The sequence below is a fragment of the Scyliorhinus canicula genome, chromosome 2 (assembly GCF_902713615.1).
Source record: "Scyliorhinus canicula chromosome 2, sScyCan1.1, whole genome shotgun sequence".
Classification (NCBI taxonomy): domain Eukaryota; kingdom Metazoa; phylum Chordata; class Chondrichthyes; order Carcharhiniformes; family Scyliorhinidae; genus Scyliorhinus; species Scyliorhinus canicula.
The window spans coordinates 123,602,675-123,617,032 of record NC_052147.1 but is presented as its reverse complement, the minus strand read 5'-3'; the positions used below and the strand labels follow the sequence as shown (position 1 = coordinate 123,617,032).

General features: G+C 41.2%; 1 protein-coding gene across 2 annotated transcripts in view; it reads left to right on the top strand.

Annotated features, from left to right (window-relative positions):
• The window catches only part of stxbp6 (syntaxin binding protein 6 (amisyn)), a 354,356-nt gene that overhangs the window by 253,379 nt on the left and 86,619 nt on the right, over positions 1-14,358 (top strand). For both annotated transcript variants that reach the window (XM_038786189.1, XM_038786182.1), the window contains exon 3: positions 11,544-11,674. In XM_038786189.1, coding sequence (XP_038642117.1) covers positions 11,544-11,674 — 131 coding nt within the window. The remainder of the gene's footprint in view (positions 1-11,543; positions 11,675-14,358) is intronic.

Sequence of the window (14,358 nt, the reverse complement as noted above, 5' to 3'; positions counted from 1 at the left end):
AGTGTGCAGAGAGGGGCACAGGAAGAAGCAGTGGTTATAAACTATCATTTGATTATGACGCAGTGAGGGGCACAGGAAGAAGCAGTGGTTATAAACTATCATTTGATTTATGACCTTGGTGAGCCCAAACTGATGATACGGAAGTCTCCTCTGTTTGGCTATAAATACCAACACCTCTTACTCAGCACTAGATTGTCAAAACTAAGATGCCACATGATGGCCATCATGAGAATTAGTGAAAATGTCACAAAAATGCTGGCTAGGCCTTCCTGCAAGGAAAAACAAACATACCTTCTCCATTGTATAATTTCAATGGAAAATGCATTAATCTCAAGCTTTTCAACTGTAATGATTGTAGTGCTCTTTACACGGGTATGGACATAAGGGGTTAATGGGAAATTGAAAGATCGCTAGGGGGCAGCACTGGCGGGTATAAAAGCCAGACGCAAGCGGCTCTCTGTCTCTCTTGGTGATTAGACTGTGACGAGAGCAGGAGCATAGATATAGCTCAGGGCTACTAGTGTGGCCAGACATAGCTACTGTATATAAATGTTGTAACCTTTCTACTGGTATTGATCTTAAAGTAAGAACTCGCGCAGTTGTTTAATTCTGTTTTTCAATAAACCTTTCAATACCGCTGGATGACTTTGAGCCTTCTTCATCACGCTGCAGAAAGCCTCTGCAGCAACTGGATTGAGTAACACCTGTTACATACAGTAGTGCTACCAAACATACTGCAGTAAGGTAACAAAAGTGTAATTGGAAATGTTGGCCATCTCATTTTTTCCCCCATCTAAATCAATATAATCTTCTCAAAGCAGGGTTGCTGAGCCAGTTTTGCATAGAAAATAGGAGCCATTCAGCTCATCGAACCTGCTGCACCATTCAGTCTGATCCTTTATCTCAACGTTATACTTCCCGCTCTCTCCCATGCTCCTTGATAACTTTAGTGTTCAAGTCTATCTATATGTCTCGTAAATACATTCAGTGACTTTGACTCCCAGCCTTATGTGGTAGAGAATTCCACAGGTCCACCGACCTCTGGGTGAAAACATTTCTCCTCATCTCAGTCAGTCCTAAATTGCCTACCCGATATCACAACCCCTTATTTTATATTTGTTTCTCTCTCTTCTCCCCCCCCCCCCCTCCCTCCACAGCCATGGGAAACATCACCCCTGCATCCAGTCTGTCTAGCCCTGTCAGAACTTTGAACGTTTCAATGAAAGCCCCTCTCATTCTTCTAAACTCAAGTGAATACAGACCAATAGACCCAATCTCTCCTAATCCTGCCATCCCAGGAATCAGTCTGGTGAACCTTTGCTGCACTCCCTCTGTGGTAGGTATATCTTTTCTTCATTGAGGAGACTAAAATTGCACACAATACTCCAGATGTGGCCTCACCAAGGCCCTGTATAGCTGCAGTAACGCATCCCTGTGCCTGTACTGAAATGATCTAGTTACTGGGGATTGAAGAGTTGAATTGAAAACTATAGCAGGCAGCATGGTAGCATGGTGTTTAGCATAAATGCTTCACAGCTCCAGGGTCCCAGGTTCGATTCCCGGCTGGGTCACTGTCTGTACGGAGTCTGCACGTCCTTCCCCGTGTGTGCGTGGGTTTCCTCGGGTGCTCCGGTTTCCTCCCACAGTCCAAAGATGTGCGGGTTAGGTGGATTGGCCATGCTAAATTGCCCGTAGTGTCCTAAAAAGTAAGGTTAAGGGGGGGGGGGGTTGTTGTGTTACGGGTATAGGGTGGATACGTGGGTTTGAGTAGGGTGATCATTGCTCGGCACAACATCGAGGGCCGAAGGGCCTGTTCTGTGCTGTTATGTTCTATAACCTGAATTGGCCAATATTTGATGTACTGATAGCACAAACCAATTTGGACTGATGGTTAACATTCACATTTTTAACTGTGTGGTGTAAGCATTTCTCCACATAGCTAGAAATGTTGCAAACTATTCCTGTGACATCAAACATGATGTTTTCCCAGTAGGACCAGGGCATTAAAGAATTGCTGGAATGGAGTTATTTCTTGCAAACTAGAAGATTTTCAATTGATTATACATTAAGAGCATGTCGCCCCTGCTGAAATACCTCGTGCAACAATGTTATTTATCAAATGAGATTTTACCTGGGAACTTAGCGAACATTCAGTGAAATTAGTTTGTAACTGCTCGAGGCTCCTTTGAGTGAAACGTTTATCGAATTCCAGCATTGCGGCTTTTCCTTCGAGTATATATTTAGAATGAGGGTGACAATAATTGCTATTGCCTATGTCACATGAATGTTTGTGTTGCTAAAGGTAGTCGATTAAAAGTAATAACAGCTGCAATTCTGGACAAATAACTTTGGAAACAAACAAGAAATATCCTCTGAACTTCCTGCTTTTCTAAAAAATCGAGTAGTGTTTTGGTGTAATGGTTACATAACCAAGTACTCAAAATACTCCAAAATAAATAAGACACGTTTTGCTTTCAGTTTTCTGGAAGGAACAAAAATTGGTTGCTGCACAAAGAGGCTTTCTTTTGCCTGAACGATGAACTGTGTACGTGTTGTGTAAAAGCAAATTACTGTGAATGCTGGAATATGAAACAAAAACAGAAAATGCTGGACAATCTGAGCAGGTCTAGGGCAGCACTGTGATTAGCACTGCTGCCTCACAGCGTTAAGGACGTGGGTTCAATTACGGCCTTGGGTCAATATCTGTGTGACGTTTACACGTCCTCCCCACGTCTGCGTAGGTTACCTCCAGGTGCTCCAGTTTCCTCTCCCAGTCCAAAGATGTGCGGGTTAGGTGGATTGGCCATGCTAAATGCCCGAGTGTCCAGGGATGTGCAGGTTAGATTATGGGGTTACAAGGATCGAGGGTAGTGGGATTGGTTAGAGTGCTCATTCAAAGGGTTGGTGTAGATTTGATGGGCCGAATGACCACCTTCTGCACTGCAGGGATTCTATGATGGTCTACGAAGTCTGATTGCACCTGTGAAGAGAGAATGGAGCTAACGGTTTGAGTCTCAGTGACTCGTTGTCAAACCTAGAGAGAACTGGAAATAGGATGAAATTTGGCTGTGTATGTGGGCGGAGGAGTGTTGCATGAGCAATGGGGCTGGATTGAGGGCCAGTGGTATTTGGAGATTGACAAAGATGTCCTGGAAAAAAAAGGAATGTAAATGGTGGTGATCAAAGCTAAGAAGGGTGCTGATAGTGGCACATTAAGATATCAGAATGTGTTAATGGCAGAACAGAGGTAAGTAGTGTGTCAAAGGACAACCTGGTACAGGCAACAGATGGCTCAAGTGGAGTGGGGGAGGGGAGACAATGGTGAGGGAAAATGGGTCGTTGGAAAAAATGAAAATAAATGTATAGAAATAAAAATGGGGTGAAGGTGGAGAAGAGAATTCACAGTCTGAAGTTGTTGAACTCGATGTTAAGTCTGGACTCCACTTGGGTTGAAGGTCATGATAGTAAGGGATGTGCTCATTAGTTTACAGCTTGTGATGGAATATACTTTGGTTACTGATGGCTGACTTACAATACCTCATGGATATCCAGTTTAGAGCCACTGATCTGTTCTGAATCTATTAATCTGTTGGTACTGCTGGACAATACAATTTTCATGGTATGAAGACTGGATTTGTTTCCACAAGGATTGGGATAGTCACTCTTACTAATAACATATGGAAGGATGCACCTGTAGCAGAAAGGTTAATAGGGCCAGGGTCAGGTAGGTCTATCCTTTGTGTTGGCTTTCTTATCATCTGCAGACCTAGCCTGGCAGTTATGTCCTTCATGATTTTTTCAGTTCAGTCAGAAGTGGTGCTATCAAATCTTTTTTGATGATGAATACTGAATCCCTCATCGGAGTACATTGTGAACTTGTTGCCCTCAGTGCTTCTTCCAAGTTGCGTTCAACATGGATGAACACTGATGGAAAGTTATCAGCGGGAGATTTTCTCTGCTATATTTGACCTGATGCTATAGACGTCATGGGGTTTTGTGTGAATATTGAGCACTCCAAGGGCCACTCTTTCCTGACTGTTTCCAGTGTGCCACCATTGGGTATGTCTCCCCTGCCTACAATACAGGACCTAGTAATGGAGAAGCCTGAGCTGTCAGCAAACAAAACATGATTTTGAGAGTATGACCATGTCAGATTGTTGTTTGCTTAGACTGTGGGACAGTTCTCTTAACTTTGTCACAAGTCTCCAAATGTTAATGAAGATGACTTTGCAGTGTTAACTTTGCTGGGTGTGCATATCCACGTTGAAACCAGGTGCCCAGTAGGTTTTTCATTGTCGCTGGTACAACTGAATGGCTTTGTTCGGCCATTTCAGAGCACAGTTCAGAGTCAAACACACTGCAGTGGTCCCGGTGTCACATATAGGCCAAACTAGTAAAGAATGGCAATCTGGCCATTTCCCACTCATCATTACCAATGCTGGCTTTGCTTAATTAACTGAATTTAAATTTCCAGGTCATTAGTTCGACCGTCGGTTAAATATTCCAGTAATAGAACCCATTATGTCAATGTGCCAGATGATAATTGTCTTACCTAGGATGTACAACACAAATCCAGGCTATTCAACCCAACGCAATGCCATGTCGGAATTTATGTTTCACTCAAGCCTCCTTCTGTCTTTCCACTTCTAAATCTATCATCATAACCTGATATTCCCGTCTCCCTCATATATTTCTCTAGCCTTCTTTAGTAGGGATTCTATTATTTTTCTTCCAACGCCAGGAGAATGGTTACCTGAAGTTCAGAGGCTGAATATCCTTGACTTGTGATCGTTCACGTTCGCCAAGGCGGCCTTCAGGACGAGCGACAACGCAGAATCGCCGAGCAGAAACTTGTAGCCAAGGGCCACACACGTGAATACGGCCTCAACCAGGACCTTGAATTCATTTGCATTACATTCACCCCCCCAGCATCTGCCCTGGGCTTGCAAAATCAAACCAACTGTCCTGGCTTGAGACAATTCACACCTCTTTAACCTGTGATTATCCCTCTCTCCAGTTACTCCGTCTGGACCTGTAGACTTAATTACCTGCAAAGACTCTCATTCAAAGTATTGTATTGCATCTTTGACTTTGTCTATATATAAATGTATGTTTCTGGAACCCATCTCTTCATTCACCTGAGGAAGGAGCGGTGCTCCGAAAGCTAGTGATTCAAAACAAACCTGTTGGACTTTAACCTGGTGTTGTAAGACTTCTTACTGTGCTCACCCCAGTCCAACGCCGGCATCTCCACATCATTATTTTTCTTAACACTGATGTAAAGGGGCAGCACAGTAGCACATTGGTTAGCACAGTTTCTTCACCGCACCAGGGTCCAGGTTCGATTCCCGGCTTGGGCCACTGTCTGTGTGGAGTCTGCACGTTCTCCCCATGTCTGTGTGGGTTTTCTCCGGTTTCCTCCCACATGTCCCGAAAGACATGCTGTTGGGTGAAGTGGACATTCTGAATTCTCCCCCAGTGTACCCGAACAGGCGCCGGAGTGTGGCGACTAGAGGATTTTCACAGAGTCACTACATTGCAGTGATAATGTAAGCTTACTTGTGACAATAATAAATATTATTATTATTATTATTATTAATAAAACTGACTCAGACATCTCAAATAAAAGCGTACTCTCTCGAAACCAGCAGCCTTGAGACCAAGGCTGGGCCGGATTTGGGTGGCCAGTGGGCAGTTTAGGCCTGTCCTTGTCAGTGTGGAAATAGACTGGCGCACAAGCAACCAAGGGGATAACAAACCTGGCGCCTTGCAGCACCTAGTCAACTGTCCAGATAAGTTCATTTTAATTGAGTAAAATGACAATATGCATGGCACATTCAAAAGATGTCCAGTTTTCACACAGCTCCGGTTTTTAGACTGTCGATTTTGAGAGTGTACTGTAACCCTTTTCGGACCCCGCTTTCAATGGTGTACTTAATAAATCAAGACAATAAACAGACAACATCTTTGTTTACAAGTAAACTGCCTATTAAAATGACCTGCCCACTCAGTCCTTGCCTCTGACAAGCTTCCTCTTTCTATATACAGTACTACCCTTTTTTTGTTTCCCCACTCTTGCCTAATTTGCAACATTAGCACGTTAACACCCTCTCGCCTCACCGCAAGGAACCCTGACCACTAGTAATCTATTTAGCACAGTTAGAGCAACTGCTAACAAAATTAGACAGTCCAGCAGAGACAAGACTGATGCAAAGGTGGTCAAGAAAGTTTTCACAGGAAGATGGTGTTAGAAGCAGACAATCCAGTTTGTGCCCAATCACATTGCAATCTGATACTAAAAATCCATGAGAAAACCTTGCAAAGGAAGAGATAAGGACGTATGCCAGTCCTGTCCTGTGCAAGGGAATCTGCCCATTTGCATTCGCCATTTGCAAGGTAAACTTTCATATAACTCTTCACATCCTTTTTCGCAAAAGGTAACCTACAGGCTGGTCTACCCTGCTTAAACAATAAAATCCATGTTTAGTGTCAGCAAGAGGCGCTGCCCACTAAGCCATTCAGAAACTCCTTTGTAAGATCTAGGCTAGAATCTGGCCCTTCCAAAAAGACACTTTTCAAAGTTTAGGAGTGGGGAAAATACAGCAAGCAGATCCTAGATTTTAAGGGCCATTAGGATTATTATGAAGCTTAAATTGAAAATGAGTCCCAAGTGATGGCTTCTGTTGATAGGCTAATCTTTTCCATAATAGGTGGAAGGCAATTTAATTTAATGAATGAAGAAAACTCGACAAAAGATAACAAATTTCAAAATTCCATGGGTACCATTTTGATAATGAAGCTGCGAATATTTCAGGAAGCGCTTAAGTGGAAACTCCTCTTCATTTGATCATGGACATGAAATGACTTTGTAGGTTTAACTTGCTCCTAACTTCTATATTTTATAATTCCCATTCAGTATCTTTCTGTGTATTCCCAGTTTGCATTGTCCTGCAGTTACCATGCCTACAGTATTGTAATAAATGAAGAAGTCAGACTAAATGCCAACAGCAAATAGATTATATTCAATTCCCCATTGCTTCTGTTCTAAGATTTACAGCATCGAAGAAGATTTTTTGATTTTTTTTTCTGTCAGGATCATTAATTCTTGCAGTTTAAAAATGGTATTACTTCTTTTAAAGCAAAGAAAAATCTGTTTAACAAGTCGAGCTTGAAATTTACCGATGGGAGTGAGATTTCTTGTATAAAAATTCAGCACTAAATTGATGGGTCTAAATAAATGGGCAGTAATTTGAATGTGCAATAAAATGTCATGTCAAATACTTAGCCAAAACGAAGGCTTTTACTGTATTGGTGCTGTGCACCAGGAGTTTCCATGTAGGTGCTAAAAGTAATCTCCATGTTTGTGAAATAGAACTTTCCTTCAGGCTTTGGTACTATCACAGATTTTGTCTGTGTGTGATTGATTGGGATTGGAACAGACATGAAAACACTGACACACTTGTGGAACCTTTCACTCTGTCTACAAAGTGTGTTGCAAAAGTGTTCTGCAATAAGAGCAAAAAATATACAACTGTTGCAGGATTAGCTTGACATCAATTATGGGTAAACAGTTATTTGGATTGATAATTTAGAAATATCTTTGTAAAAGTTTTTAAAATGCACACCACAGACAATTGAGAAGCAATATGAGCTTAAGAAATTAATTGGAGTTCCTGAAGATATAGCTAAGTTAGAGGATGAAAGCAATGCAGTTGGTCATTATGGTACAGGAGGATGACCATTCAGCCCATCAAGTTCATGCCGCCAAACACGATTTTGGCGGGGGGCTGCGGAGAATCCAGCCCATAGTCCTGAGGGGTCTTGATACGGTAATGCTGAAAGGATGTTTCCCTGGTTAAAAGTAAAGAAATAGAGGACACAGTTTGGAAAAAAAGGGTTTCCCATTTAAGACAGAAATTAGACTTTTTTTCTCACAGGGTCATTAGTCTGTGGAATTCCTGTCCCCAGAGCGCAGTGGAGACAGGGTCATTGAATATTTTTAAGGCAGAACTAGGCAGTTTGTTGACTAACAAGGAAGTCAAAAGTTGTCAGGAATAGGTAGAAGAGTGGAATTGAGGCCACAATCAAATCAGCCATGATCTTATCAAATGGCAGCGAGGCTCAAGGGGCTGAATGGCCTACTGCACTCCTAATTTGTACCTTTGTGTTTTAAGGGCAGTTATAATGTAAGAGTTTCAATGTTCTGAATAGTACTTTAGTTCAAAATGTAATATCTTAAACATGTATATAAATATAATGCAAACCTATTTAGTGATTACAGTTTTTTTTCTAAATCTAATTCACGAACAGACTCCTTTGTTTAGTTTTTGTTAAGAAACTAATTTCCATGCTCGAAGGTAATGTTGACTACCTGCTACTGATTGTCAAGAAGGAACACAATAGGTACAATAGCAATTGTTGGAAGATGTGCTGGTGACATCTCAAAGCAGTAAAATGGGAATTTTACCAAGTCCCAATGACACTAACCTCAAATGGTAATTATCATTGTACAAAAGGACCAGAATTAAAACCGTGACACTGAATGAATAATTCTGTCTCTGGATGCAGCTGAAATGTCACATGGCCTTCTGAAATTTGAGAACCCAATATAGGAACTTGAATCATTTAATTATAGCTCTGCTGAAAATATCTGGCATGCTAATTTTCCTTAATAAAAATATAATATTTAGCAATTTGCCTCCTATGGTGACTGGAATACACATGCTAAATCTTCAAACCCGTTTTGCTGCCTTATTTCACTACACTGTGCATTATAGCTGATTTATTTCCTATTTTATCTTTCCTTATTTTCTGTCGTTTATTCTGTTGCTCTCCAAATCTCAGTTTCCTCTTGTTGTATTATAGTGTAGTATAATTTAAGAAAGCCTGTTGTGCTGTCTTTGCTGTGATGAAATATATCAAACACAGACCACACGAGTGAACATAGTATAACAAAGCAAAATGCTGCAGATGCTGGAATTCTGAAATAAAAATGAAAAATGCCAGAAATACGTACTAGGTCTGGCAGTATCTGCAGAGAGAGAAACAGAGTAAAATCTTTCACCAGAACATAGTATGGCTCATTTTCAAAACATACGGTTGTTCCAATGCTGGCTGAGGTTATTTATGAAGACCCCGGTTTCTCAACCTTGCCCCTCGCCTGAGGTATGGTGATCCTCAACTTAAATCTGCAACAGTCAGCTCTCCCTCTCAAGCAGCCTATGGTCAGCTGTCTCTGGCAACTTTACTAACATCAGAGTTACAATGAAAACTTTGATATTTGCCTGAAATACCTTTTAACATATTGTAATGTTGCAAGTGGAAAATAGCAGCGTTGGAAAATAGAGAAGCATTCGGATTAGTGATCAAAGGCACGATTGAAGAGAAGAAGACCTTTGAAGAAAAGGAGAGAGGTTGCAAGATGAAGGGCGTAAGTGGAATGTTTGAACACTCTACAGCCAAAAGTAGAGCAGAAAATGTTGTGGTTGGTTAAGAGGAAGGATCTGGAAACAAAAGTCTGATGTGATTGTAATGGTAGCAAAATTATTTGTGTTCACTGTCACAAATCTGTGAAACTGATGGTGACTTATTGCATTTGCATGTATGCATTTAAACATAGTAATCCAGTGGTTGCTGTTAGTGATTCCTTGCTCTTCCACCAAGTACACGGTTGCAGTCTGTGCAAGTTACTTGATTTGACGCAAACTTGCGCTTTTCACCTCCCATTAAAACCCGTTGCTGTGGAGACTGTGGTATAACTGGGTTTGTAATGGTACATTATGGCATAATCATGATGAATAATCTCTCTGGTCCTAAAAAACTACTTTTATTTGTAGAATGCCAAGTTTCTTTCTTCTGTTTTTAAAAAAAACATAGACTTTTAATTTAAAAAAAGTTTGCTACCTTTTAACTTCTTCCATAATCGCATGTAAATCTCAATCTTTATTTCGCTGTCTGTAAGATGATTAAAAAGTGAAGGGTAATCAGTAGCTTTTCGTTCCTGGTTTGTTGTCCGTGAGAATTCTTCAGTGTGATTGCTTCCTAAACTTGCTTGATGGCATCTTTGGGGCTCAACACAAAAAATCTCCTGTAGTTGACATGGAGTGAATTTAACACTACAAATGGTGATATTTGTGTAATTGCGACTGACTTAAGATAAAGACAAGCACCTTGAAATCAATATGCAGAGGGACAAAATTGGTGAAGACTGGTAAGCATGGTGAAATAAAGGGATCAGGATTTAGTGCGGGAAAAGTGGAGTTGGTCTGAATGAATCGCTATTTCTGAAGGTCAAATTCAGAAGGCCAGTAAGGAGACCATTGGAGTAAGCTAAGTACAGGTGGCTAAGGCATGAATAAATGTTTCAAGGGCAGAGGCAAGTGAAGCTTGCAGAATTAGTTGTCAATTGTCTTGGTGGTAAGAAATTGAGGTGCAAATAGCAAATTGAGGTTCAGAATTTACAGTGCAGAAGGAGGCCATTTGACCCATCGAGTCTGCACCGGCCCTTGGAAAGAGTACCCACGTAGGCCCACACCTCCCCCATCTCATAAAACCACCCAACCTTTTTTGGACACTAAGGGCAATTTATCATGGCCAGTCCACCTGACCTGCACACCTTTGGACTGTGGGAGGAAACCATAGCAGCCGGAGGAAACCCACTCAGATATGGGGAGAACATGCAGACTCGCACAGACAGTGACCCAAGCCGGAATCTAACCTGGGACCCTGGAGCTGTGAAGCAAATGTGCTAACCACTATGCTACCATGCTGCATTGTACACTGATGGGTTAAATCTGAGGAACTGCAACACGTAAGGGCCAGTCCTTTATCAATGTTAAGAGAACCAAGCGCAAAGATAACTGAAAAAGATTCTGGGTCTGGTGGGGGAGTTAGAGCACAGTACTTGGGAGGGAGAGAGGAAAGGAATGATCAGAGGAGACACGGTGGGAGGGAGGTGGGAGAAGGGGGTCAAATCAAGATAAATGTTACTTTGTTCTTGCTAACGTTGAATTAAAGGTATTTTTTTCATGAAGCTAAGCAGTCAGTTAGCACCATGGTGATTAAGTGGTCTGGACTGCAGCCGGGACAAACTGGATGTTGTCAGCATAACATTGAAATTGACCGTAGGTCTGCAAGAATATTAAGGATGTCTTGGATGGAGCCTTGGATAGAGCTGATGTAATTGTACGAGGGTGGCACAAAAAGCCATTACATTAATGACATTGAAACAGAGAACAGAAGGATTTTATTTGGGCTGTGCTTCAGAAGTGGACCCCACAGGAAGAGACACTTGAGATTGACAGGGCAGTTAACTAGGTTAAACTCTGTAAAGAAGAATAAGTATAAAAGATCAATTGTGCCTGGAGACCATGAATGAAGGACAGTCATTAAAGGAGTTATATGCTGACGTATCACTGAACGATAATTTACTTACTGTGACTTATTGCAGGCGAAGTGTCACTGCCTAGGTATGAACAAGTTAAGTGAAAACCTTTTGAATTCCTGTTAAGACATGTGAGTGACTGTATTCTTTTTCATTACAGTGACCAATAAGAAGCCAACACTGGTATCCATTACCAAAGTCAAGCAGTTTGAAGGGTCATCATCTTTTGTGAGAAGGTCGCAGTGGATGCTTGAGCAACTTCGACAGGTGAACGGTATAGACCCCAACAGGGTGAGTCCGTCTGGTGAAGCAAATAATAGAGGGGATGTGCATTAAAATTGTGATTGAACACAAAACTAGTGTTTCAAGAAATGTTATGTTTGACTTAGAATTTCTAGGGACTGCTTATAAAAGCAAGTTGTAATGCTCATTCAATTAATGTTCCGTCTGGAATATCAATCATAAACCTTATAACCTAAAAAACGTGCTTTCTGCCAGCAGTTCTAGATGTGCAAAGACTTACTGCCCACACTCAAATCTGGCAAACGATGGAAATATGAAAAATGTTGTCCGTTTGTCATTCTATACATAAAGGGGCCACTGTCTTTGCCAGAGACAGTGCCAAGAAACATGAAGATCTTTCCTCAGTCTCTTCCTGATGACCGCACCATTATAATTGTTCATGCCTAGCTGATTCAGTTTACCCACATAACGCTATGAAGGAGCTGAGTGCATTGTGTACGACATTCTGACTGTAGCATTGAAGAAATGTTCCTAGATGGACTGTTTCAGTGCACTATTGATACTGAAATCTACTCGACAGGGTGGCAGATAACCCAGGTATCTCCTGTTCACCAAAAAAAAAGGATGCATTTACTTCCTTAATAGCCTCTTCTCAGTTGTCAGTAAAGTGATGGAAGGAGTCTTCGATAATGCCAACAAGCAATATCAACTCCACAATAACCAGTACAGTAATAGTTGTGACTAACTATTCAGTCACAAATTGGCACAGCATTGATCCAGATTTGGATACCAGAGCTGATTGCCAGAGGAAAGGTGAGGATAGTTCCTTGTCATATCAAGACACCAACGACTTCTGCAAAATGTAGATTTATGAACCAATGGGAATTTCCTTCCATGACATCATCAGAAAATGGTTATGGTTCTTAAATCATTGCAGGAGTTCCTTAGTTTTGCATCCTGGGCTCAAACATCTTCAGATACTTCATCAGCAACTCAGCACCATCGCGGAAAAAAGCTGTTTACTTAATCAGCATCCATGCCAATGGATTTAATATCAGCTCTTTTCCTGTCAGCATACAGCGGCAGGGACCCGAGTTTGATTACTGACTTGGGTCACTATGCGGAGTCTGCACGTTCTCCCCGTGCCAGTGGGTTTCCTCCGGGTGCTCCAGTTTCCTCCCACTAGTCCCGAAAGACATGCTTGTTCGGTAGATCGGACATTCTGAATTCTCCCTCGGTGTACCCGAACAGGCGCCGGGGTGTGGCGACTAGCAGATTTGTACAGGAACTTAATTGCATGTTGATGCAAGCTTACCTGTGACATTAATAACGATTATTATTATAAACCTCTTAAATCCTCAGATTTGACTAACTTTTAATTTATTAAGTTAACTTGAAATATTAAGTTAACATTTACTGATATCACAATGGAAAACCTATTCAATTAATTAGAACCAAGATATAACACAAGAAAAGGCCACTTCATCTTGGAAGCTCGTTCCTTCAATGTATAAAATCACCCATCATGGCATCCAATTATATTTTCAATGCCAACTATATTTTTGTTTTTGTTCCCCTACTTGACAGATTTATCCCACAGTGAGCAAAGAATATTTTCCTGATGTTTGTTCTAAATGTACTTATGCCAACTGGTCATGCTTTGCTAATTCATTGGAAGCAATTATTTGGTTTATTTTATATCAATAACTAATTAACCAATTGTGGTATTGTACAAGGGAAGTTGAGACCAGATGAGCAAGGTCATAAGGCAGGAACTAGTTGTTTTTGGGCGTGCAGATGTAATTCACTCTGTTTTTCCAAATCATATTCTGTCCTTGCATTTATACAGCAACTTAGTCTCTTGTAGTGATTGGAGAATATGATCACTTTTTTTACCTACTTTGCTATGTCTCCTTTTTCGTCCCTTAACCCTTTCTTTCTTTGTCCGCTTTAGCTTTCTTTTCTTTCAGCTAGAAGATAGTGTAAAAGTAAAAAATTCTGGATAAACTCGGCAAGTCTGGCAGCATCTGTGGAGATAAACAGAGTTGTCGTTTCAGATCCAAATGGTGAACCAGCTGGTCTCACTAAATGTCTGACAACCACACAAGTGATTCCAAACTCCACTCTTGAAAAACACGCCTTAGAATCTTCTCACAAACCAGTCTTTCTCTCTAATGCATTCACCAAGGATCCATTTCCAGGATTTCAGTCTCTCCTTTCAGTATTCCTCTGCCTTGGATAGTCACATACATTCAAGCTTCCACGCAATCTCTCGGGTAGCCAGCCATACCAACAGAACACAACTGTTTCACAGGCTGTATTAAGGTGTCACCAACCTTAGACTTACTTCAAATGTCTTGCTTCTCGTTAGCCAACTTCACTAGGTCTGGAGTTTTTCAGCTCTGTCTTTAACTGGGAATGTCTCTTTGCTCCTTTCTTTAACTTTAGTGGACACACTACATTGTTCAGATTCAAGTTCTTTGTACCTTTGACTTCAGTCTTCCTGGGGCTTATCTTAACATTCCCTGGTTTCTAGAACTATCTGTTCTTTAGCTTTCTTCCTCTTACTCCACGGCCCTGTCTCTGCTGCCAGTTTCTTAGAGCTGCTCTCTTCTCAGGTACCTGGTTCTAACTCAACCACAAGTATTTATGTTTTTCTGTGTAGGTCCCTGGTTGCTACACAGCAGCCTAGTCTTTACACCTTGTTTGTTTTTATGTCATAAATCTTTTAA